The sequence below is a fragment of the Sus scrofa genome, chromosome 13, assembly GCF_054392235.1.
Source record: "Sus scrofa isolate SSC_HxYL_T2T_F1_AM1 chromosome 13, Sscrofa_HxYL_maternal_Yorkshire_Landrace_v2.0, whole genome shotgun sequence".
Taxonomy (NCBI): domain Eukaryota; kingdom Metazoa; phylum Chordata; class Mammalia; order Artiodactyla; family Suidae; genus Sus; species Sus scrofa.
Genome location: NC_139395.1, coordinates 76,133,224 through 76,160,318, shown reverse-complemented (window position 1 = coordinate 76,160,318; position 27,095 = coordinate 76,133,224). Strand labels below are relative to the sequence as shown.

Genomic DNA, 27,095 nt, shown 5'->3' with positions numbered 1-27,095 from the left:
CCTCTTTGGAAGGCTTCCTGAGCACATCTCCCACTCCGCCCCCGCTCCGCAGCCCGTGACTCAGCACCGTGACGATGCACATCAGCAGCGTCTCACACGTGTGCTCTTTATCTTGCTCTGTCTCCTCAGCAGGGACCAACTCTGCAAACACGGCAAGGAATGACAGATTGGAAACATGAGTGAGGAGACTCTGGTTCCTGCGTGCCATCTCCCCAGCTGACAGGAGCCAGAAAGAATAAAATGACGGAATCCAGTAAAAAAAAAAAAGCCTTTCTTTTTCATTGCTGTTTGCATCACTAAACCCTGCTAATTTCACAAGCCCAGAAGTGTCCTTCCCCCTGTTACATCTAAAATAGTCCCTATCCTTTACAGATTTTAACCTCCAGCCCCAGCTCTGCACAGGCAATTGACCCGCGATAAGTTGCTTAATACTCTGAGTCATAAGCATCTCTGCTCTCAACCGAGGGAAATGCCACAGCACTCAGGTTCCTTCCTGGGGATGCTGTAAGCACTTAACCCAGCCGCATTTTATTGACAGTTGGCCCTCTGGATAAATCACTTCAAACTGGGGACTGCCTATTCTTCTCAGCTTTTGGAGCAGGAATTTGCTGCCCACCTTATTCTTTTCTCCAGCTGCAGTGAGAATGGTCTTGCTAAAACACATCATGTCATGGTATCATTCCCCTTTCAACAACTGTCATCATCCTTGGGGTAAACTTTAACCCCCCTAGCCTGACCCTTCATGATCTGACCCCTGACAACCTCTCTGGATTCAGTTCTCGCTACACTTTCTCCTCATGATCAATTTCTCCCCAAATCCACTGTATTCCACCTCTGAGACTTTAGGCATGCTGTTCCCTCCAACTGGAATATGTATACCTCCTTCTTTGCCCATGATGCTACTGTTTGTGTTTAGCTAACACTCCTGGGTGATACTTTTACTCCTGCATTAGGTTGGATGCCTATTTTTTGTTTGCACTTAGCATCCTCTCTCATAATCCCCCTGCCTGCTTGCCTCCTCTCTACTGTATTATTATATCTTGGAGTATAACATAGTTGCTGGCAAATAGTGGGCACTCAGTAAATACAGGCTGAATCAACTAAGCAGCTGTTTTCTTCCCATATAGCCTTCTTTTCCTGTCATCTCCTTCCTCTCTCCCAGCCTTTCCTCTTTGCTACTGGCCTTACTTCTGAGCAGTGAATCTGCTTTCATCTGCTTCTAGTGTCATGTGCACCATCTAAGCCTCTGGGGGAGCCTGGCACTAACACAGGGCTTAAGGCTGTGAGGTCCTACCTTCTTTGGGTGCAGGAGAGGAGCAGTTTTCCCCAGTCTCCACCCTACACACGTCAGAGTACAGGAACTCACTTGCCAAACTCTCGCTGGCTTCTGGGAGAGAGAAGGAAATTTTATGATGAACAATCTGGCAGCATATGGTTAAAATGTTTGAAGTCCCCAATTCACGGCTGATTAAACAATTCTTTACATAAATAACACCCTACAATCTTGCATATAAATTCAAAGCAGAGATGTAATTTACACTTTCATTTGGTGATCTAGATGGGAAAAAAGCCAGAAATGTCAATTCCTGTAAGCTTACTAGAAATATCGCACTTAAATAGCACCTCTCCAACTTTAAAGACAAACAGCTGAAACTCTTCGACAAATACTACCGAACATACAGGCTCCAGCAAGATTTATACGAAGTCTGCATGAGAAGCATGAGTGGAAATTGGAAGTCCAGATCAGTTTAGCTCAGAACCCTAAGACAGTTGGCAGTGAGTACCTTTTAGTGTCAACTTGGAAGCTGGAGTTATATGCCAAGAATGCAGTATTTGGGAGGGAGAAAAAGGCTGCCTGGCTTAGTCACAATCCTAGTATGTTCCTTGGACTTGGGGTGCCTGGCTACCTGATGAAAAACCAGTCATATTTCACTTGCTAGTGTCCCATTTTAATTGAGAGAAAAGAACACTTAGGTATCACTTAATTGTATGGTCATTTTATTTCTCTCTCAAATTGGGCATCTCTTTTGTTCTTGCTATAGATAAAAACAGTATCTATATTATTACTTATAAAACTTGCACATTTTAAAGAAGCCCTAGAGATAGCTATTGCTTGCAGTTTGGGATATAGTCTTCCATCTTTTAAAAGACATTAAGAGCTTTTTAATTCAAAAAATACCTACACAGATCCTACTGTAGTTATTCTTCTGAAATTTCCTACCATATCTTGTGGGCATTTTTCCAGGAAGATTTATAAAGACATAACTGCAGGGTTCACCATCCCAAGGATGAACCATACTTTAATCAAACACTCCCTTCCGTTTACCCTGCTTCCAATTTCACACTGCAGTGAACTTTCTTCTGTACAGCTGTTTCCATGGGGCATTTTTTTTTTTTTTCCTTTTTAGGGGCACACGCATGGCACATGGAAGTTCCCAGGCTAGGGGTCCAATCAGAGCTATAGCCGGTGGCCTACACCACAGCCATAGCAATGCAGGATCTGAGCCATGTCTGCGACCTACACCACAGCTCACGGCAATGCTGGATCCTTAAACCACTGAGTAAGACCAGGGATTGAGCCCCCATCCTCAAGGATCCTAATTGGGTTCATTAATTACTGAGCCATGACGGGAACTCTGGGTATTTTTTAAACAAGGATAAATTCCTAGAAGATTTACCAAGGCAAAGGGATGCACACTCCAACGCTTTATACATGGTCAAACTGTTCTATGAAAATGTTGTACTAGTTTGAAATAGGACTTTAGTAAGTAATATCAGGTCAGGATCCAGACACTCACTCCTAGCATTTGACATGTCGTGCCACCCTTTGAAGGAAGTGAAAACTAAGCCCTGTATTAAATTCATACCCTGAGGGTTGGGCGGAGGCCTATGTTGCTAAAATCATCATTTTTGGTTCAGTTGTAATCAGGAAATACTCTTTGAACATTAAAAAAGATGGGAAAATCCCAGACCCACCTGGAAGAGCAGTTTCATTGGGCAGCCTATCTACTTCCAAGATAAAGTCATCCTTGAAGAAAAGGTAGCCCACTATTGAGAACAGGTAAACCAGGATCAAAGCCAGAACTGCCGTCAGGATGATGGAGCGTCCGTTGCGAGTGACACTTTTAATGACGTTAAGCAAAGTCTCTTCTCTGTACACTAGATCAAAAAGCTTTAAAAACAGAAGATGATGATGGGACAATTTTAAGGAGCCTTTATATTAGATGGGCATCAATAGGCCCTAATGAAAACTTGATTTATAAAGGTTATTAACCTCTCAGTAACGCGAAAGCATTATACTATGAACATGCTAAACCTGCTTAACAGTGAAAACCAAGACAGGAAAAATAAGGAAAAACAAACATAGAAAAGGAGAGCAGAAAACAATAGCAATTTTGAGTTGTCTACACAGTTTAGAGGTTCTGGGAAAAGAGAAAATATAGGCTGTATCAGTGAGTCTCAGAGGACAAGGGGGAGGAAAGAAATGAGAGCCCTTGTGCTCATTCATGTAGGACTTATTTACTGAGCTTCTATTAAGGGCCAGCCACTCTGGGCATAAGATTGGACAGGTTCTGGGCATTGACAGGTCATGAGCTTGGTATCTCATGGGCAAGGCTGACCTGCAACGGGCCAGGCCAGGGAGCAGAGACTCTGGAATTCGACAGCTCAACCACTGGCTGCCACCAGGACCATGAGCGAGGTGCTCCCCCCTACCTCTCTTAGCCTCAGTTTCATCACTGGTAGTTTCATCATTGGTAGAAAGTTATTATAAAGAATAAACAGGAGTTCCTGTTGTGGCTCAGTGGTTAACGAACCCAACTAGATCCATGAGGACATGGGTTCAATCCCTGGCCTCGCTCAGTGAGTTAAGGATCTGGTTGCCAAGAGCTCTGGTCTAGGCTGCAGACGTGACTCAGATTTCATGTTGCTGTGGCTCTGGCGTAGGCCGATGGCTGCAGCTCTGATTCAACCCCTAGTCTGGGAACCTCCATATGCGGCATGCGGCCCTAAAAAGACAAAAACGAAAAAAGCAATAATAATAATAATAATAATAATAATAAAGAATAATCAGACAACAAATCTACAGTGCTTGGCATAGTCTCACTTATGTGCTGAGTAAGTACACAATAAGTGGGAATTATCATTAACTGCCTGATGAAGAGACTGGGCCAATGTCACACCTATAGTACACTGGGTGGCAGGGACACTGGTGGTGGAAACACACCAGGATGCTTAACCCCTTCCTATCCTCCTAGTGGGGGCAGAGGCCCCTGCAGTTCACAGCATGTTCACAATCCAGGCTTGCCCTCTGCCAAGGGGTCTGCTCTTTGCAAGCAGTTGGTTTCACGAGAAATGGAGGATCCTTGTAGGGACTGACAGGTATGGGAGGCCAGTGACTAGTTTTCCAAGAACTGTAATCTCAGCTATTTGGCTGGTGGGATGGATGCAAACCATGAGAGGGGAGCTTTAGGGGGTAATTCCGGACCCTAGGGGCTGGTTTTAACATGGCCTCTGTGCTGACATCTCATCTTCTCCGGAAGGTTCTGCCTCTCCAGTGGCTCTGAGGAATGACCGTACATAGCCAGGGGTGTCAGGGAACAAGGGTATGAATCCTAAGTCTGCTTTTAATTTGCTGCAAATCAGTCCAGGAAACCTCTCTGGACCTCAGTTTCCTCTTCTGTAAAATCAGTGGGCTGGACTAGCTGATCTCCAAATTGCTTTCGGTTTAGCATTTTACATCTGAGTTCATTTTCTGGTCAATTAGCCCTTCTGCCACCATAATGCCAGTCTGTGTCCTGAGACCAGTGTGAAGGGCACCAGATAAAGGGGGCTACTTAAAAGTAGGCGAGGAAGAGGCATTTGGTTGATTTATAAGTACAAAAGGCGAATGCTGCTACTGATGCTGGTTAGTATTTTTCAGCAACCCACCACAAAGCAGCAAGGAACTGCCACTTCAGACAACAAAAGACACTTAATTTTCTGTGGGTAAGAACCAAAGAGATTGTATAGCCCGAAAATCACTGAAATGGCAAGTGATGTTTTTTCTTTTCACTCATCTATAATTTCTGATTTTGAAACAATGGACATGCATTACTTTATAATAAGGAAAAACTTTCTTCTAGTTGGAAAATTAGACAAGTTCCATGGAGAAAACTTTGAAAACAAAGAAATACAAAGAAAAAACAGAAATCACTCATAACCCCAATAGCTACTGACATTCATTGAGCAAGTTACTTCCTTCGGGCCTTACTACAATTGAAAAAAATGTATGTATGCATACAAATTCTTACAAAAATATTTTCCCATAATCTGGTATAGATCTAGCTTGCTTAGTAAAAGAATCACAGACATTTCATGTCAACAATGATAACCTAGTATTCCACTGTACAGAAAAACCAGTTTACTTAACCAACATCTTTTTGTTTGTTTTTAGTGGCACCTGCAGCACGTGGAAGTTCCCAGGCCAGGGATCTAACATGTGCCACAGCAGCAACCCAGGCTGCTATGGTGACAACGCCAGATTCTCAACCCACTGTGCCACAAGGGGACCCTCTTTTTGTTTTTTAAATAGTCATAGTCAAGATGTTTTCAATTATATGTCATTAAAAGCAGTGCTGTGATGAACACCTCTGTCTCTGCCTCTACAAATTCTTGTCCAGTTCTTTCTCTGTGGCAAATTTCCCCAAAGGGAACTGTCAGTCAAATGTTAAAACAGAAACATATTGCTCCACTGCCTTCAGGAAAGGCTGTACCAATTTCTTCCTATCACTGTTAAAGAAAAGTGCCCATCTTAGCCCACTCTCACTAGAAGAGTGATCGCATGATCATACTTCTGAGCCTTTCCCAACATCACAGGTGCAACACGAGGATCAGGCTAGTGTTTTATTCTTTGTGTGTGTGTGTCTTTTTGTCTTTTTAGGGCCGAACCCGCAGCATATGGAGGTTCCCAGGCTAGGGGTCGAATAGGAGCTATAGCTGCCAGCCTACACCACAGCCACAGCAACACGGGATCCAAGCTGCATCTGTGACCTATACCACAGTTCATGGCAACGCCATATCCTCAACCCACTGAGCAAGGCCAGGGCTTGAAACCGCATCCTCATGGATACTAGTTGGGTTCATTAACCACTGATTCACGACAGGAACGCCCAGGCTAGTGTTCTATTACTGTCACTGTTTGACATTAGGGATGAACACTTTTCCTTGTTTACTGACCATGCAAATTTCTCCTTTGGTTACCTGCTTGCAAGTGAATGCTGCACATTTTCATCTTAGAGTGTTTACTGTTTTCTAAGGCCTTGTGTGAAGGGGAGGCCTCTTTACCATGGGATGGACCCTGGGCTGCCCTCTGCCCCACATTGAGAGACAACAGCAACTGCTTGGGCTCCAGACTTGGGTCTCCCTGACCCACAAGTCAGAACCCCATCCAGGGATGTCACTGTAGCAGACAGGAAGGCTTAGAAATACACACAGAACCCTCAAGATCTCTAATAGAGAGGGACCCAAACAGGGCATGTACTGGCAATCCCAAGTGTGCCCACAGATCTCTTTGTCTAAAACCTTAAAGTATAGCCAGACCTACTTCCAAGGGAGGGAAAAGAATCCATTCCCTGTGGCCTGGCAACATCCAGCATTAACAGAATGAGCTAGTCCCAAGTGCCTGAATGGTGCATTTAGGTGTTTTGGACAGGAGAGGGAAGAGAGGGATGACAAAGGTCGTGGTAAGAGCTAGCCACCACTCAGCATTTACATGGCAGCTGGTGATCCCTGTGACAGCCCTGTGGGGAGATGGACTTTTTTCATTTCATAGATGGGGAAAGTGAGGCAGATTCTGCTTCTAGTTCTTTTTTAGATAGCTCTGCTTGCAGAAAGATCATTTTATGCTTCCTATCACTTGACATAGGTACAAGGAAATGGTTTTTTGGTTATAACTCCACAGGTCTAGATTCCCTGAGATGACAGGAGAAGAGCAGATATTGGTCTGTAATTTAAAAACCTGCGTTGCTGTGGCTCTGGCATAGGCCGGCAGCTACAGCGCCGATTAGACCCCTAGCCTGGGAACTTCCATATGCTGCAGGAGCGGCCCAAGAAATGGCAAAAAGACCAAATAAATAAATAAATAAATAAATAAATAAATAAATAAATAAAAACCTGCTCAGGGAGTTCCCACTGTGGCTCAGTGGGTTACCAACCCAACTAGTACTCAGGAGGACACAGGTTCCACCCCTGGCCTCGCGCAGAGGGTTAAGGATCCAGCGTTGCTGTGAGCTGTGGTGTAGGCCGGCAGCTGCAGCTCGGATTCAAACCCCTAGCCTGGGGACTTTTGTATGCCGCAGGTGTAGTCCTAAAAAGTAAAAGATAAAAAGAAAACATAAATTAAAAAAATAAAAACCAGCTCAGGAGAAAGGTAATGGCATCAAGACATTTAAGCACTCAGCTCTGACACGAACTCAACTTCTACTGAAGAGGTCTCTTGGCTGGATACATCATCAAGCTGTAATAGATTTTGGGTCTTTGAAAAATAGCTCCTGCCCTTGTTGTCACTACATGTTTTCACTGGGAAATAGGTCCCATGAGAAATGTTTGAAGGTGACAGTCCTTCTAAAACCTCCTTCTCAATAAGTGCTGGCTGAGTCTGAGAAATAAGGAAACAAAAGTGCACATGGAGGACACAGGATGTTCTCCTAGGTTTTGACACATCACATCTTTCAACACCAGCAACTCACCAGCAAACTGTAGAAGAATTCATGGACGAAGAGTCCCATGGCGCAGATCAGCAGATACAGCAGATGATAGAGGAACTCCACGTCTAGAACCATGGCTCGGTAGCCTCTGGTGAAGGTTCCACAGTTGCCCACAAAGCTCATCAGAAAGATAATTTTATTGCAGACCTGGCAATAATGACAGCAGTGGTCAGATAAGCACGGACTATGGGGAATCCCAGGCCCTCCGTGAGAGCTCAGGGCGATTTGCACTCCAGCATCTGCCAGCGCCTCTGGCCAAACTAAAGCTTCCCTTTTTTTGCAGCAAGTGCCCACCAAAAACACCAAGAACTGTTGTGCAGATCCAAGTCATTTCATTACTTTGCTTTTCAGGTATATTGCAAGTTGATGTGCTAGTCAAATAGCTTCATGTACAACAGTAATCAAGTGGCATTTGTACATGACAGAAACAAAATTAACACATACTGAAATTATGATTTTCAAGATGAGATATGAATCATTTCTAACATCCTTACATGAGTTAGTCAAACACAGAAGTCGCCTCCATCCATGAACCCTGCCATCAGCATGATGAAAAGTGTTTTCTGAATTTCTGTTGCGTTCTAGGCATTAGAGGGTTGCAACTGAATGAGAAGCAGCCAGTTCTTATCTTCTGTTGCTCCTAATTTCACAGGGAAAATGAGGATTTTCTTGGGAGGGAAAAAGTAAAGGACTTCGGGGTGAATTCTGATCCCCTGCCCCCTCTTCTGGGAATAGCTTCTAATTTTCCTCTTGGATCCCTCCTTTCCCATGTATCTGTCCCTGAGGTCTGGGTGGGGCTCCATTCTGGACAATATGAATACTGTATTCCCCTGACAAAGACTGGGTCAGGGATCAGCAATGAGTCAAGGATCTGCCTGTGACCAAATGGAGCCAATGACACCCACTGAGATCTTTCCTAGGATTGCAATGAAGACAATTTTGTTCTTTACCTCTGACCTTGAACCTGAAAGAAAGCGAGCTCTAAAGCTGCTAGCTTCCATCCTGTGGTACCTCAGAGCCCTAGGGTACTACGGGTGCAGAGCCAAACAAGAGGACCTGAGCCCTGAGCCTGTCTGGGTCCCTGGATTCAGCCACGCCTGAAGCTAGGCTCTTGATTCTCAGTCATATGAACAAATACGTTTTTCTCCTTCACTTGAACTACTGTGGACTAAGTTTTCTGACCCCCATAACTGAAGGTTGGTCCATGTATAATACTGTCCCACCTTTGATAGAAACTCCATGCCTAGAAGTTTCTCTTTAGCAGTGTGTTGACAGAAAAACCCAAATCAAGAGAAAGCTCTTCGGCTGCACTTGGTAAAACCATCTCCTGCTACCCTTGCTAGCTTGGCCATGGTGCTGGGGAAATGCTGCCAGTTAATCTGGTGGGTCAGTGTAAGTGAGCTTCTCAGCAATCAGATAAGTGAGGAAGGCAACACCCATGGAGGAGGTTTGGTTTTCTCAGACAGGCTCAACTTTCAATCCACTGGTTCTTTTTTTTCCTAATATTCAAAACCTTGCCAGTGCAGGATCTTTCATAGGGTGAGAAAGCATTAGTGACTCTAAATGAACTGTGTTGCCAGGGTTTCCAAGAAACAATAACAAGGCCAGGCTCTGGTTGACCTTCCAGGACCTCAAACATGCCTGGGGCCCTATGGTCGTAACAGCAGAGCAATCGCTTCTCCTAAATTCACTCTCCCCTTTAACTTCTGCCTACTTGACTCCTCTGCTTCAGCAGCAGCTGTCTCCTAGTCATCAACTCAGTCTGCCGTCCCTACTTCCTGTGGACCCTGCTTGGCTTGTGTCCGGTCTGCCTTTAGGTCCTAGCTCTTTGGAGCAGCAGCTCTCCCCAAGTCCCTGGGGCCTCTCCAGGGCACACCCAGCAGTCTGGCCCTGCCCGTTCCCATCACCTGACCCCAGCTCCTGAAGCACCCTCCAGACCACTTTCCCCCCACATGGGGCTGCCAGGATACCAGGTCTCTCACATCTCCAACAGTCCTCCTTTGTGGGTCCATGGCTGCCCTTTCTTCTCCCACTGCCACAGGTGGGCATTCCTCTTACATTATTCCCTCTAAATAATTAATTATTGTTTCAGCTTCCTTCCACCCTCCCAGCTAACAATACTATAAACGGTAATTCATTATTCAAATTGAGTCTTTCTGCTAACTCGTTTATGTTAAAGAAGAGATAATGTGGAATGACTCGAATCCAGGGAAACAGAAGAAGCAGACAGCCCACTGAAGACAACTTAGAAATACTGAGTGTTTTTTTCCTTTCATTTATCTTTTTCTCCTTATTTCTTTCTTCAATAGTGACCTCTCACCACAGCTGAAGGCCGCATTTCCTTGTCAACACTGATGTCACGCGTGTCACTCTGGTCATGCATTTCCAAACACCAGGCCTAACAGTAACATCTTGCTTTGTCACTTCAAGCCCTGTAAGTCAACAATGTAAGTCTGTTTTCACCCTGAAAACCAGGTCTTGGTTGCATGACTTATTTTGGTTGGCTCTGTTCTTCTTCTCCCAGGCTTCTGGGACAATCAGGAGTAATACTTGCCTTCTTCACCACCCAGTCAACACAGTAATACCTTCCTTGCCTGGAGAAAGACACCCAGACCAAGCCTGCATTGCTTTCAGGTGGGAGGCTCAGAGGCTTTGCCCACTACGTGTCACTATTCCCCAGGAAGCTCTGACACGTGTACCTTCCTTTTTCTCTACTATGACCAAGACACAGGCTTGTCACATGGAATCAAAAGCTTGCTGGAGGCCCAAAGTGGTCCCTTCAGCACCCCCTTGCTGAATCCACCTAACATGCCACTACCAGGTGAGTTTTCTCAAGAACACCTCCCTGTATATACCAACACTTTGGTCAGAGTTTTCCAATCTGTATTCTACTCATGCCAAGTGATACTTTACAAAAAACTGTGGGCAAATGAGTTTGGGAACTACAAATACTCATTTTCCCTTTCTTGGAGATTCATAACCCAGATGTGCAGGTTGATGTCTCAGAAATCTAAAAACCTTTCATTTTGTTTAATTCAGCATTTCCTACAGGGATTTCACCAAGGAACCCCCTTTTCGCCTAAGATTTACCCACTAGGAACTCAATGACCTGGAGGATGAAGTTATCCTAAAATTTGGGCAGGGGTTACTTGTACAGAATGAGGCCCTACGTGTGACCACACATGGGAGTGAGGAGGCAAAACTCAACTGATGATGGTCTCCTGAGGGCGTGAGGCTTCCCTCACGGCTTTGGCCCATGGGGCCCACAGGAAAAGGCTCTTCTCAAGCCCTGCTTCCTGGCTCAACTGTTTCTGTTCTTTATGACGAAACATCTCCGCTGCCTCCTACCCTTCAACTTCTCAGCTTGTAGTGGTCTCTTCTCCTCTAACACCCTTGTTGCCTCTGCCATGCGAACACTTGTCTGGGGACATTTATCGTTGCCTTAAATGACTAAATTCACCTTACTTTGCAATATCACTTACATTTTTGTACAGTCTTCGGCTTCTTCATGTGCCCAGGCCAGGAAGCTCTGGAAGCCAGTTTTGTTTTGTTTTGTTTTTTTCTTTTTGGCCTCAACTGTGGCATGTGGAAGTTCCTGGGCCAGGGATCAAACCTGAGCCACAGCAGTGACATGGGCCATAGCAGTGACAACACTGGATCCTCAATCCACTGAGTCGAAGGCAGTTTTTGATCCCTGCAGTGCCTCACATGTCCCAAGTTATTGCTTCCTCTCACCAGGAAACCTCTCCAATTTATGGTCTGACATCAGCCATGTTAGGTCCTAAGAATTCCAGAGTTGGCATCCACCTCAAGTGTAGGAGTCTTTGTCAATGTCACTGCTGACGTGGAGGTAACGCTCCTTGATTCTCTTCCTACCTTGCCACCTGATCCCTCTCTGGGAACATTCCTCCTGCTACTCTGCTCTGTTCTCTCTGAGCCTCACCAGAAGTGGCTGATGTGTGACCATTCAGTCATCTGACTTATTGGCTAAAATCTCTCATTCTAGCCAACCTTTGACAGGGTTGGCAAGATGAACCCAAGTCTCAACTCCTCTCCTTTTTCCCACCTAATTCTGAGAGGAATATTCCCTGAAATGAGAGAGTTGATGCTGGGGTAACACATGAAGAGACTGATGGTCCTGTGAAAAGGTTAAGAGGGAGAGGTGTGCTCGCAGCTCTCGCTTGCTTCTGCTGTTAACAGTCGATCCAAATAACATCTTTCTGCACTGAAAGCACAGGCCAAGATTCTAGGGAGAAGGCAAGGCATTCCTATTTGCATGTACACCAAAAAGTGGCCATGGAGGTATTCATACTTACGTTGAAAGCTCCCAGAAGAAACAATGTGGGTTGTAGCCCAACCGAAAATATCAACCGGAGAATTGTGGAAGCAATTAAGGCCCGGATGCCGTGGGGCTTGGGGAGGGCAATGACGATGGCCAGTGATATGAGCATGGCTGTCCACAGCAGTCCGGACCAGTGTGGCTCCAGTGTTCCTGCAAGGGCAAGGCAGGGCTCTCACAGATCTGAGTACAGGTGACGCATAATGGGCTTAGCAACCTTTTCTTCTACCACCTCTCTGGCCTCATGGGCCTCAATCCTCACCTCCAGTTCTCTGCCCCAGACATACCTAATCGCATCCATGTTTTCTTACCTCCATGCCTTCTACATGTTCCTTCTACCTGGGAAATTCTCCCCCCTGCCCTATTCATCTTAGGTCTTAGCTTAGAGGTCAACTCTTCCAAGAAGCGCCCCCTCCTCCTTCCTCACAAGACCTGCCAGGCACTCCTTCCTTCCGGGGTTCTCAGTACCCCTGTTCATGGCTATCAGACCCTGTTTTCTAACGGTCAGTGTCTCCTCCTCGGGCCCCATACCCACCAGACTCCAAACTTCCCCAAGGGAGGCCCCTGGCACCCAGCAGGCGCCTATCAAATGAGTCTGTAAAATAAACAAAACTCATCTGTGTGTCACATTTCACTCTTAGGGAAGGCAAACTGGAAGAATAAACTTCCAATTTCTATTAAAAGTGTGCCAAGGAAAACTGCAGCTCCCCTGCCTGAATCCGATTTCTTCAAGAGAAGGAGGAAGAAGGCAACTTCCGTATCATTAGCATCATCTTACAATTAGATTATCCTGTAGTCAAAGAGCTTATACCAGTTTTTGTCATCTCTTGCTATTGCAAGTTCTATTTAGAGTGTCCCACGAGACGGCTTGGTTATATAACATGAGCCAACATGGCTAAAAATAAAGTTCTGTGAAACACTCATTAAAAAAAAAAAAAAAAAAAAACCCGTTTCAAATGCTGTCACATTCTGAGTTTCCTTCAGATGTAAACAAGCAGCACTACATGATTAAGGCCACTTATATAAAGGAGTTGCACGTCTCCAGAACCACTGGGACCATGGCACCACCCGGGAAAGAGACACCCTTGCAGGTTCCAGCTGTTCCGCCAGCCTACTGGCTGCCCTGGTTCATTTCATCCACTTTCTCCCTGCAAACTGTCTCCTCGGCCCCAGCTGCTTACCTCGTCCCCTTTGATAGCTTCACAAAAGGAAAACCAAATTAGGAATGGGCACAAAGAGGCAGCTTTTCAGATATTCAGGAAGAAGTGGGTGCTGAGGCCTCTGTGTCCCCTCTCTTGGGCGTTTAGCAGTTGCAAGCTACTGAATGAAGCCTTTCACGTGGATTCTCAGTTATTTAATCTCTTGACCCTATGAGGTTGCCATCAAAGTCATCATCACCTCTGATTTTACTCCAGAGGAAATGGAGTCTTGGATCACATATCTTGCCTAAGGTGACGTGACATGTACAAGTACATATGCCCTTTATGATGATACTGAACCATCATTAAAAAAAAAATCCATCATAAGTGTACACTTTGATAGCTTCTGGCTGTAACCACATGTAACTGCCAACACCATCAAGATATAAAGACTTCGATCCGCCTGAAGGGTTGCCTTGTGCCCTCTGCAGTTGATGCCTCACCCCAGCACCACCACCAAGCAACTACTGATCTGCTTTCTGTAGCTTTTCTGTAGTTTTGCATTTTCCAGAATTTCATAAAAATGGGGGGAAAGTAATCATATTAGTAGACAGTCTTTCTAATTCTTTCACTTAGCAAAAATTTTTAAGATTCATTCTGGGTATCATGTACATCACGATTTTGCTCCCTGTTGCAGAGGAGTATTCCATAATATGGATATGCCATCATTTATTTATCCACTCAACAATTAGTGGGCGTTTGGGTTATTTCCAGTTTGGAGTTATTATCAATAATGCTACTGGGAACATTCAAGGACAAATCCTGGAGTGGGTCTACGTTTTCATTTCTCTTGGACAAATATGTGGAAATAGATTTTTGGATTCTAAGTATATGTTTAAATTTAGAAGACACTATCATACCATTCTGCAAACTGATGGTACCATTTTCCTTTCCTATCAGTAATGTATGGGAGTTCTACTTGCTCCACATCATTATTAATATTTGGTATTGTCAGTTGTTTAAATTTTAGCCATTCTAGTAGGTTTCTAGGGGCATGTTATTGTGGTTTTCCTTTGCATTTCTCTAATAACTACTGATCTTGAATATTGTTTTATGTGGTTATTGGCCATTCATGTATCTTTTTTTGTGTGAAAGATCTGATCAAATCTTTTGACCACTGTTTTAACTGGGTAGTCTTTTTTGTTATTGAGTTATAAGAGTTCTTTATATATTCTGGATCAAAGCCTTTGTTTGATATACATTTTATAAATAATTTCTTCCAGTCTATGGTTTTTCTTAAATGCTTTATCAACATCTTAAACTGCCACTTAGGATCTCGTATAATCAATGTGACAAGTACAACCCATGTACTCAAATGCTGAAGGGGACAATACAAAAACGTGTTGTCTTCCCACTATAAAAGCAGAGTTAAAAATTAATGCTAGATTCAAAAGAAACAATTATAGAAAGACTTCTTTGAGACAACTGGAGAAACATGAATATGGACAAGCTATTACATGATGGACTGTTAGTTTTGTTAGATGTGATAATGGTATGGTGATTATACAGATTTTAAAATATTCTTAGAAGGTAGAGATGCTCAGTGAAATATCTTTGTGCAAAACAACAAGATGTCTAGACTTCTTTAAAATCTTGTAGCAAATACAGGAGTATAAATAAAACAAAATTAGCACAATGTTGGTAATTGTTAAAGCTGGGCTGATGGGAATATGGCAGTTTATTATGCTGTTCCACTTGTGTATATATTTAAAAATTTCAATAGTGAGAAAGTTTTTAAAAAGTAGTACTTTCTGTGCTTTAATTATCATGGCATGTCTACAAATTCAGTAAGGAATCTGAAGCTCCCCAATGTTCATACTTTGCAAAGATTCTATGGTTCACCGCTATTTTCCCCTTCAAATAAAGGGGGAAAATGGAACTTTTGAAAAGGGAGCTTTTAAGGCCACAGTGTCCTTGGCAGCCACAAGCCATGTAATTCACAGAGTGACATCAGTACACATAGCAAGGTCATTACACACCTACAAAAGGAAAGTTTTGGAAATCTTGGTGTTAAGATTCAATAGGAACAAATATTAATCTCAAAGAAGTACTTTCAGGTAACCAAGCAGATCTGGTTTCGAGGCAGACCTAGTACAACACTCCACTTGAAGATGGTGAACAGTGAGCATAGAAGATGCTCCTAAGACATCTTGAAAAAAAAATTCCTCTGAGTTGATGTGTCTGAGGTAATCTCAGTCACAGTAGAAGGGGAAGGGCTTCCTCAGTTAGATCAACCTCTTTCTAAGGACACCTAATTACGTTTTCTGTTTACTCCATCAGTATCAAGTTCTAAAGCCCACATTGTCAAAACGGGAAGCCTGGATTTATTTAATTAAAAAAAAATTTTTTTTTAATTTTATGGCTGCACCCACAGCATATGGAAGTTCCTGGGCCAACGACTAAATCTGAGTCACAGCTGTGAGCTATGTCTTAGCTGTGGCAATGCAGGATCCTTTAACCCACTGTGCAGGGCCAAGGACTAAACCTGTGCCTCTGCAGTCAGAATTTTTCTTTTACTTTTTCTTTCTTTTTTTTTTTTTTTTTTTTTTTTTTGTCTTTTCTGGGGCTGCTTCCATAGCATTTGGAGGTTTTCAGGCTAGGGGTCTAATCAGAGTTGTTGCCACCGGCCTATACCAGAGCCACAGCAACGTGGGATCCGAGCCGCGTCTGCGACCTACACCACAGCTCACGGTAACGCCAGATCCTTAACCCACTGAGCAAAGCCAGGGATTGAACCCGCAACCTCATGCTTCCTAGTCAGATTCGTTAACCATTGTGCCATGACGGGAACTCCTGCAGTCAGATTCTTAACCCACTGTACCATAGCGGGAACTCCCGAGACTGGACTTCTATATAGATCGACCAGGGTTGATGCCACCTTGAGTGCCACCACTGTAAAGTTGGAAGGACCTTTAATAATCATCTCATCTAGCAGGTCATGAACTTGGATGGGCAAGAAACAGGATGTTCCAAGATCCTGACTGGGGCAGCAATTGTCTTCCCTTGATCTCTGTAGGAGTTTCCAAATTCACACCTAGGTTTCACAACCACTGGCTCAATTTAAGCACCTCTTAACAGAGAGGGTAAGGAGGGCTAGGTGAAGTGCCTTGCCCAGAGGCATGTGGCAGATGAATGGCAGGGCCAGGCATAGACAGGGAGTCTGGACTTTGTACGTCTAGCCATCCCACTGAAAGAGGCTTATCACTGAAGAGGGTAGAGCCGTCAATGAACTATCCCCAGATCTTGGCCTCAAAACTGTCACAAGTGACCAGTGAAGAAGACAGCCAAGGTATATTATAATAATCAACTTAAAATATTTTCAAAGAAGTGGAGGGTAAATGAAGACACATCCAAAGGAATGGCTGAACAATCTGCTGTGATGGGCATGACAACCCCCTCGAGGTAAAAGGAGGCCTGGATTCTGTCCCCTGTGCCTAGCTCTCAGCTGACCACTGCCTGCCCTTACCTCTGCTGACTGGCAGCCCAGGGAAGACAGACACTTCCCAACCCCAGAGAACACTGCAGAGCCCTGTGGACCAGCCCAGCTTTTCAGATGGGGCCACTTATGATTCCTGACATTGCATTTTAAAGGAAACCATCCCCTCTCTTTGGGCTTGCATTTAAGTACTGCTTTTGAGGGGAAAAAAAAATCACTCAAGTGGAGCCCTCAACATAGCTTAAGGCCAAACAGAAAAACTAACCCTCAAAAGAATAAGCTGGACATGTCATATAGCACATTAGTTTCAGTTTGGACCTGAAATTTACTTCAACTCTGTTTACACATCTGCATTATTAAGCTCCAGAATTGAGCCTGGAACCTACTCCTGCATTATTTTCCTGTCTTACTTCTGGGCTCTTCATTCCATTATGTTTCTCACACAGTGGCTCCTAGCAGGTTGTGATATACATATGGGAAGAGATCTGCCAAAACTCTCTGATGAGAAATGCAGCTGCAAAGGAGATCTCCCAGGAGGCTGCAGCAGGTTATCAGGAAGGGGGCCATGGATGTTTATTGGAAGAGAAGCTTCCACTGGCCTCCAGAACCCCACAAGTGTAAATATCTCCAGAAAGCTCTTAAGCAAACCGAGGAGCCCCAACCAGAAAAATGTGCCTCCTGAACAGTTTGCCTTTTCTTCACAAAATGTGTGGGATGCGTGTACAGATGACTGGGAGGAGATGAGTGTGGGGGAAATCCATGAAGACCAGGGACAGCCCACTTCATTATGTGAATAATGGCATGGAACCCTTAATAGACTAAACAGCCAAGAATGGCCAGTCTGCAGTCATTCAAACCCTGTCTTCCACCACCTAGGGCCAAAAAATTAAAACAAATAAAAAAATAAATTCCAGAGATTCTAACAAATATTTTTTTAGTCTGAAATCAATTCCATAAGTTTGGCATGGGGAAAAAAACCTATTGGACTGAGCATCAAAATATCTACGTTTTAGGAATAGCGTGACCACTAACTGGCTGTGTGACTTCGGCTAAATCTCTCAACTTCTCTGCGACATAGTTTCAAGACATAGTTTCTTGACATATGAAACAAAGAGGCTGACTAAAATGATCTCTGGCAGCTTTAATACTGTATATAGCTGCTTCTCTTTCTTTCCTGGGCAATAAATATGGACACACAATTTATATTATTTGAAGTTAAGACTTAAAAGTAAACCTGTGGTAAAAGCTACCCTCTCATCTTGCCTGAACATGGGTAACTGGGGCCCCATGAATTGCACCAATACTTCCAGGGATCAGATTTAAGATATGAATTATAACCTTCCTGTTTCTTCTGGAAGTTTTCTTGAAATGAAAGATAGGGGTAAAGATAGGGGTAGTACCTCCTCGGACTCCTTTAAATGGGTAGAAAAATGCCACGAGCAGATTCATCAGGACCGCCAGGTTAAACGAAATGCTGCTCCAGAAAGACATGTTGCGGGCGCACCAGTACAGGACGGGCTGGGCTGTGGAGACAGACAGAGCCCCGTGAGGTTCCAGACCACAAGCCAGACGCTGGGAATTCCAGCCACCCTCCCTCCCGCTCTGCCCCTACAAGTCCACTTTTGTTTCCAGTTTTTACCACAACAGTGAGAACGCTCATTTGTTTTGAGGTTGACTCATAGGCCCAGAACGACACCAGATTGGTTTATTTCCATGGGGAGCCCTTACTGGAACAGAAGATGTATTTGGGGAGAAAGGAAGAGAAGAGAGGAGCAGAGGTGGAGCATCTGAGAACCCTACGTGCCCCTGGCAAAACCACCGGTTATGGAAGCTAGAGGTTATCCAGAGTTCACTTACCACCCCCCACCCCCACCCTGGAGCTCTGGGACTGGATGGGATGCCCAAAGAAGCCTGAGAATTCAGTGAGGCTTTTAGAAGTCTAGGGAGCTGGTTGGGGGCGGGGGGCACTCATCTGGGCACCAGGCTAAGAACGTTACCACTTCCATGCTCCTCCCTTGCTCAGAATTCTCCATTGGTGCCTAAAAGCCAGATAAGGATCCTTTTGCCAGCACCAACTCATCTGCCATTTTCCTGATCTCTAGGGACCACTCTGGGGGGCAGAGGAATGAGGCGTGAGAGGTGCTGCTGTCTGTTTCCAAAGCTTCTGGAGAAAGGATGTGGCACTAAAGCCCCCACAAAGGGCAACCGACCCTAGGGCAGTGCTGCCATCATCCTGATGCTCAGTCACTGACCAGTGACACCACACTGGCTGCACTCCCAGCATGAGGACAAGAAGCTGGCGGCCACACTGGGTGAACTGGTGCTTCCTTTTCCTTTGAATCCCTCAGTGCTTAGGATGAGGCTCAAAAACAGATATGGCAGAAGTAATACCTATCTCCATGCCAGAGGCCAAGTTTCCAAAAGAGAGTCTCATTCAGTGTTATCCTTCTCCAAAGAAAATCATGGAGTGAGTGAGAACGGATCTCCAGTGTGTACCTCTCTTTCCCAATGAAATCATCATTTAACCGTAGGAGAGCAGCCAATGATAGATCCAATGACTCCATAATGATGCCTATAGCAGCAGCCAAGCATTTGGAAGCTTCTCACCCAAATCAAGTGATGGCACAATTATACAGAGCCCTGGATAATTTAATAACTGCTCGTGTCAGTTTGCACTTGGTAAGGGGCCAGGTTTCCAAACTGTGTAAGCCCTAAATCTAGTTTAAAATCTCTCATTTTATAAATGAGGGAAGCCAAGGCCCAGCAGACGATAGAAGCTATGCAGATCTCATCACCCAGCTTAGAGATCCCTGGGGTCAGTGACAGAGACAAAGTTAAGTGGCTCATATCTCCATTCAACAGAGGAACTGACCAGGAATCAGACACCCTGGAGTTAATGACTGACTTTTTTTAAGTTAACTGCCAAAGCAAATTTAAGCTAAGAAAAACCACCTGCTCCAGAAACAAGAGCTATTGGTGTTTCTTTTGGGACAGAGGCCATTTCTAATCTGAATATGAAAACTCCAGAGAGGACAGAAGAGAGGGATGGTGAGGATGGCAAAAGGTTGATAACTGTTGAAGGTGAGTGATGGATGGGCTCATGGGAATTTACAACCGCCCCCCACTGCCCCCAATTAGGGCATGTATAGAGTTCATGAGAAGTTAAAAGAAAAAAATGGTAGGAAATGGCAAAGCTCAGTGATTGTCTAAGTAAGCCAGATTTATCGTCTTCAGAGGAGCTGTCGATGTCAAGCATGAAAGTAGCCACTATACACTGCTTTCATATAATTGCAATAAGTGGTCTTCAGTTATGACACATGGTTCACACACCTTTTATTTATAAGGTTAACATTGTACTTAAATGTGGTGTCATTCTGAATACCAACAACATTCAGTCCTTCAAACCAATTTGGTATCTATGCCAGTGTGAAAAGATGGGGGGTACCATGATGCCAGATAGGCAGGACATCTCTTGGGAACACACTTCCCTAGGTGTTTTTGTTTTTGTTTTTTTTAAGTAACTGGGCTTGCTTGAGGGATTGGATTTAATGTGCACATAGCAACAGAATTTCCCACTCACCAGGTAACAGAATGTCAGCAGATGCAACTCAGCCTCACTTTCCCTCACTATCTTCTATTTTTCTTAGTGCAGAGTTTTCACATACTGGGGCTGGGGTCTTCAGATGTTGTTAGAGAGGCTCAGTGGAGAGAAGATGTGAACACACAGAAGGGTGTGTGTGTGTGTTGTGAGCAGAGCAAGAAAGAGGGTCTCAGGAGAGCACAGGACCTGAGCATCTTAGTCCTTGCAGAAAAAAATATAAGCAACATGAATCTCAGACAGACCTCACTTTGAAGCCTGAGCTACAGATTCACTAGGGTATACCTGATTCTCTGTGATACTTTCAGGAAAAACTAAAGCAGTTTCATGACTAAGCCAGGGGAATCTTTCCTGTGGATTTATTAGAAGAGAAATAAGCTACTTAGAAGGGAAGGGGTATTTCATTTTAATTGCACTTCTAATGAGTACTTTTCTCCTCTCCCTAAATATGCAAATCATGTTTAATTCAGTTATTACTTTCAATTTTTCTCTTAGCAGCAGAAAGCTTTGAAGCCAATTAAAATCTTTCAGTTGACAACTATAACTGTGTTTAAGCTTCAACGAAACAAAAGCTGTTTTTGAAACAAAGACAAAATAAGAGAAGGCGTAAGCTACAATGCAATAGAGATCTTGGAATAATGACATAGCCATTCTGTAATCAATCAATCGAGTAGTCCTATTGTCCCACTTTTTAGGTAAGGGCCTAGAAGAGATGAAGTCAGTGGTCAAGGGCCATAGAGGCGGGGGGGAGGCAGAAGTGGAATGGAATTCAGGCCCCCCACCTCTTGGGGCTGAGATCTTCCTACTCTGCCAGGCTGAAGGCAACACCTCAGAGAGGAATGACAAAATACCTCATCATGAAAGGTGAAAAACCCTTCTTTCAAGGCCTAGGTCCCTTGGAAAGCCTATTAGATACCATAATTCTGACAGACTGAGTACACCTGACCAGTCTTAGTAGGCTCATTTAGTGGTAAGGGTGAAATCACAGGTTTAATAAGTCTATGAGGTTTGGATACATGAATTCAGGATTATTTCCAGTGAAAAACAAAACCAACAAATTAGAGGAAGTTTGATTTAACGAAATAGCTGAAAACCCAAGAGTACGCCATGGATGAGGTTCATGTTGACCTTATGAGGTATCTTTTTCCTCTTATTGCACAAGCACGGTGCTGTGCAGACATTCAGCGCCACTCACAATGTCTGCGGCTGGAAGAACTTAGAAGTCCACAGTGGCTACAAGGACACGCTGCTATTACGTAAACTTGACCCTTAAGTCTTCTAAAAGGAGGACATATATGTTCCGCTAAAGGTGGACACTGTCTATCAGACACCAAGCATGGAACCAGGTGAGAAATGTTGGCTCAGGGAAACATTTTATAATGTTTTCAAGTGCCAGAGATGAGGTAGATCCTGCCTTAGAGATGCGCGAGCATGGTGTGGAGGTGGGGTGAGACGAGCACTTGCACAACCCCCTCTACCGCCCAGCAGATCTAGGCTGCAGAGGGGTGGGCAGCCAGGCGGCCAAGTGGAAATAGCAAGCAGTACTGGGGCTGGTCTATGCCAGCTCAGACTGATGGGGGAGGATGAAGACAGAGGTCCCAGGAACTGACCTCCATCCAGCCTAGCTCCCCATCCTGCAGCAGAAGCCCAAATGATCACAAGTGTAGGGTTTCAAGTAAAAATCTTGGCCACTGACTACAGAACCATCCTTTCTAAGCTTGTCACAACAGTTGGTACCCAGCGTCCTGAAAGATCTCATTAAAACCCTCATGAACACTGGGAGTGCAGAAGCCCTCTGGGACAGTCCTATCAAAATGTTCTAGATAAGTCACTGCAGCCCACCTGGCTGGGCCGCAATGGGACTCACGGGTGAGCAATGATGCATTTCATATGGCAAATGACTCCACCGCCTATAAAAATGACACCAGGGTCTAAAATCCAAGCTACTCCATAAAGGGAGAAGCCCAGTATTTTCTGAGCAGGTGTGCTAGTAAATGGGCAGTTGAGCACGCTGAATTTCCTGCTCAAACATATCATCCTGTGAGCGCTAGGCTTGCCTATTCTCCCTTTTATTTCCTACATCAAGATGCCAAAAAAGGGCGTTATTCTAAATCCTCCCTGGAGCTCTCCCCCCAGATCAAAGGCTACAGGAAGGAAGCCCTTTCAGGGGAGGCACCTCCCTGAGCCTGGTGCCCCTCTATCAGCTCCAAGGATGCCCAGCTCTTCCCATGTTCAGAGGGGGAAAGAATTCTCAACCGCACCAGCTCCACTCCCACTTGGTAGTCCACATGCCCACCATCCAGTGGAGGTACGTAAGGCTCCAGGAGCACGTCCCTCTGTCACAGTGTTTGGAGGTTGTGCTGACCCACCTCTCAGCTTCTTCTGCCAGTTCATCTCATTGAAGAGGTCTTCAGACCGCAGGAAGAAGTCATTGATCTTGCTGCCTTGTTCATCCCTCTCTGTAGTGTAGTATATTCGGAGTTTTGACTCCTTGGTCAGGAATTCACATATGCTGGGCACAGGGAAGACAATCTGTTCCATGGTCCTGTCTAATCTGACGATCTAGGGTGAAAAAGTGGATGGGGTTCAACAGTCATTTTCAAAAACCCTTTTACAAAGGGTCTTTGCTTTGGCCACAGGCTGGGCATTCATGATTAAGTATAAGACAGACCTCCTTTGGGGTCTTTTCTGATTCTACAACCCCCAGACTGGGCTTTATCTCTTAGATTTATATAAAACACAGTTTTGCTAAGTCTATGAAAGTATTTTTCTAACCTCAGACATATTAATTGTACTGTGACTAAGTTTCATCTGGGACAATTCAAATGAGTTTCAGGGGTCTACTCAGATGAGGCTCTGGAGTGTGCATGTCTCACAGGACTTTCTGGAATGAGGGAATGGTTCTGTATCTGTGTGCCTGCCCTGTCCAAAAGGAGAGTCATGAGTCACATGTGCCCAGTGACTATAGTACATGTGGTCAATGCTACTGAGGAACTGAGATTAATATTTAATTTAACATCCTAATGGGCAGTGCAGCACAAAGCTGTTGTGCAACCCTCACCTAAGTCTATTCTCATATATATTTGTCTTTTGTCTTTTTAGGGCCATACCCGAGGCATATGGAGGTTCCCAAGCTAGGGATCAAATCAGAGCTGTGGATGCCAGCCTATACCACAGCCCCAGCAAGGGGGGATCCAAGCCGTGTCTGTGACCTACACCACAGCTCAAGGCAACGCCGGATCCTTAACCCACTGAGCAAGGCCAGTGATCGAACCCACATCCTCATGGATACTAGTTGGGTTCATTTCTGCTGAGCCATGATGGGAACTCCCCATTCTCATATTTCAAAGTCAGGTTCTTTTTCCTAGCTGGGAACCCTAAAACGAGACCTTCAGTTTATACAGTTACACTGACCTCCCACCTCTGACTTGTAAGAGCACCTGATGTGCATGATCAATGAACCAATACACTCATTTCGTGCTGGTCGAGAACACACTGTTCCTTAAACACACTTTGTTGGGCCCTGGGCTGGACACCTCACAGGTTTTCTCCGTGCCCTCCCAGGACTGGCTTAGTCCCCAGAGAGGGTAGCCTGGTTGAGACTGTTCAAAATTTTCAACACCACATTAGTCAAAGTCCAGAGGGGCAGAGAATTCAAAAGGGATGCAGGCTGTGGGCTGCAGTGCAACGGGGGCATGGCCTCCCCTTATCCTTCCTCCCCAGGGGCTACAAGGAGATCTGGTTCTTGCTCTCCCAACACTTTGTTCCCAACTCAGCAAGAGCGGGTACTCAGAGCAAGCTGTTCTGGGAAATTCTCAGAGGGGAGACAGACTCCCACAGCCCTGACTCCATGAATCCTCAGACCAATGGTTTCCAAATTGAGCTGGAGATCCTATTACAGAAGCTTCCTTATCCTACCAATTGTGGTTCACAAGCCAACTTCATTTAACTGGAATTGTGTGTGGTGGTGGGGAGGCAGGGGTGGCGCTCATGCTGGTGCACACATAGACTCAGGCACCAACTCTGTGGTCTCCTGATCTTGAGAGCTGGTCTGCTTCATAGAGTCAAGTGGGCCCTGGATCAGTTCCTCCCGACACAGAAGGAATATGATCTGAGAAGTGGGTCTGGGCTCAGGAGGCAGCGGAGAAGGAGACAGGAGGCCTCCTGGCAGGGACTGACCCCCAGACTCCAGGTCTGTGCAGCCCAGGTGACCAGAGTGGAGGCACAAGGGTCTGCAGGAACCCTGGGGGGTGGTGGGGGGCGGAGGCGGCGGCGGCAGTACAGGGCTAATTCCCTGGGAAACTTCAAGGTGCGGGCCCAGGAACAGGATTGAAGACCCAGCCCAGGCCTGGCTGTTTCTCCCTATCCTTGAACATCAACCCATGCCTCTTTTTCCAGTCAACTTATAATCAGGAATCTAAATAGATCCAAGCCCTTCTCCCTCCTCTAACAGGCTGGGTAACCTTGTTCATCCTTCATAACTTGATCAAGTGTCAGTCTGCTCCCCGCCTAACCATCGAGATCAGTGAGGTGGTCTCTGGACTCCCTTCTCCTCTGATGTCTATGCTGCCAACACCTGAAGCTTGTCCTCCAAGGGCCTCTTGGAGGACAGAGCTTGCCCTCGGTCAAACATCTAGTCATTAACAGTAAATCAAGAATATGTGCTCACACTCACTGTCATGGTCAACTAATCAGTGAAATGACGCATTTTATGAGGACAGCCCAGGGACTGGAGATAGAGGCTAAGAGTATACCCTTACAGGCCTCTATCCTAAATGCTTCCTATGGCCCAAAGGAGTCTGTTAGTCCTTCAAAATCCTTGCTCTGACACTGATGTTGACTTCGTGCATTTTCTCACTAGCCAAATCAGACACACTATCCCTTACTGCCAGGACCCTGCAGACCTAAGTCTGTGCTCTCCTGGCTGCTAGGAAACAAAGCGGATTACATAAAAAGCACCCCTAGGCTCTGGGGTCAGCTGGACCTGGCTGAACATTCCAGCCCTGACACTGATAACCAGACAAATGACACATCCTCCCTGAGTCCTACTTCATTTTTTTTGTTTGTTTTTTAAGGGCCGCAGGTACAGCATACAGATGTTCCCAGGCTAGGAGTCCAATCAGAAAGTTGCAGCTGCTAGCCTACACCACAGCCACGGCCTCATCAGACCCTAGCCGCACCTGTGACCTACCCCACATCTTGTAGCAAATTCAGAGCGCTAACCCACTGAGCGGGGCCAGAGATCAAACCTGTGTCCTCATGGACACTAGTTGGGTTCGTTTCCACTGAGCCACAACGGGAACTCCCCTGAGTCCTATTTCAGAGTTTTCTCACTCTGCAAAATGGAGATGATTCCATATAGCTCACTGAGGATGAGTCTGGTTTGTTGTGTGTGTTTTTTCCAAAGCAGATTTGACGGTCAGTGTAAAACTCTTGATGGTCCCACAATACTCTGAGGTTCAAGTCCAGACTCCCCCAAGGATGGCAGGCAGGACCCTCTGGGGTCTGTGCTGCCAGTCCTTCCTTTCTGATTGAGTGCTGCTCTCCCTCCAGCTCACCAAATCCCAGCTCCCCACCCTCTCTTCCCTGTGTCTGAAAAGCACTTCCATCCTGGCTCTGCCTGTTCACTGCCATCTTTCTTATGGTCTATGCTGAGACAGCATTTCTCAGAAGAGGGCTCCCTAACCACCGCACTCCATGGTAGGGGCTCTGCTGGACTTCCTCATCAGAGCTGGCATCTGTCCTCATGGCCTTACCAGAATTCACAGTGAATGTGCACTGTCTCCTTGTTTGGATGTCTCAGGGCTGACTGGCTGTCACTGGCTACTGGCGCGAGCACAGATCAGGTGTGCTGCGTGCTCATGACCTGCTGACTGCACGCCAGCCCCAACCCAGGCCACCACACTGGAGGCAACCAGCCTTTACCTCTATCTGGGCTGTGTGCTTGGCGTAAAACTCCAGTGCTTCGTCTCCATCCACTTGGCCACCCGGTTTCAGCATGGTCTGAAGTTCTTTGTTGTGCCTCGCCAGCTAGAACACAAGTACAGAGAACAGGGTCGTCAACGTCTCTGCAGCAGGAACACGAAGCTCCTTTGCGGCTCTGGGTATGAAAGACACAGGTGACCGGCAGTGGCAGGTTGGAAGGCAGAGGGGGCAGGAGGCCTGCTGCCTCCCATCTGCACCATGGCTATTTTGGGAACTGGGCAGAGCAGTGTGGAAAACGCACACCCAAGGGTGGCCCTGCTTTCCCCCTGACTTCCCTAGCCAGGCAGGAGGGAGATGGGTTCTCTGTGAACCTCCATGGAACCCCCATGTGAAATGTCCTGAGACCTTTCAGTGGCTAAATGCCAGGGGACAAGGGGCAGGGACCTGCAACCTGGGGCCCCACACCCCACTGTTTTCTTGATAACTCCTCTGCCTAAGAGAGGTGAGAGGGACAGGAAGTGCCAGCCTGCAGCAGAGTTTTAGCTGCCCACACACACCCGAGGCTCCAGGTACCTCAACCTCTAGAAAGAGGAAGTGTCTTCAAAGGTCCAGCCACTTGGGAAAAGTGTTACGAAACAGGGCGTTTTGGTGACAGGGTAGGAAGTATTACTACATCCTCCAAAAGGCAAACAAAAAGAAGTCGTCGTGACAAGTTCCCAGAGATTTCCAAGTGTGATAGGCCAGGCTGCTGAGGATTTCTTTCTTTAGATTGTTAAGACAGACGCATCAATATTTATAAGAAGACTAAGACTCCTTTCAAGTGTCTTGAGAGAGTCATAAACTATGCCAGTGT

The 27,095-nt window shown here is 45.6% G+C and overlaps 1 protein-coding gene and 1 long non-coding RNA gene across 9 annotated transcripts in view; one reads left to right on the top strand and one right to left on the bottom strand.

Moving 5' to 3' along the window:
* LOC146397412 (uncharacterized) overlaps positions 1–267 on the top strand; it is a 70,908-nt gene extending 70,641 nt beyond the window's left edge. The window contains exon 6 of the long non-coding RNA XR_014823644.1: positions 130–267. This is a non-coding gene — a long non-coding RNA (uncharacterized LOC146397412). The remainder of the gene's footprint in view (positions 1–129) is intronic.
* Positions 1–27,095, bottom strand: part of ITPR1 (inositol 1,4,5-trisphosphate receptor type 1) — a 330,566-nt gene that overhangs the window by 30,269 nt on the left and 273,202 nt on the right. For all 8 annotated transcript variants that reach the window (XM_021069277.2, XM_021069279.2, XM_021069282.2 and 5 more), the window contains 8 exons: positions 26,243–26,347; positions 22,687–22,879; positions 18,120–18,242; positions 12,062–12,237; positions 7,728–7,892; positions 2,977–3,172; positions 1,295–1,387; positions 2–141 (listed from right to left, as the gene is read on the bottom strand). In XM_021069277.2, coding sequence (XP_020924936.2) covers positions 2–141; positions 1,295–1,387; positions 2,977–3,172; positions 7,728–7,892; positions 12,062–12,237; positions 18,120–18,242; positions 22,687–22,879; positions 26,243–26,347 — 1,191 coding nt within the window. The remainder of the gene's footprint in view (position 1; positions 142–1,294; positions 1,388–2,976; positions 3,173–7,727; positions 7,893–12,061; positions 12,238–18,119; positions 18,243–22,686; positions 22,880–26,242; positions 26,348–27,095) is intronic.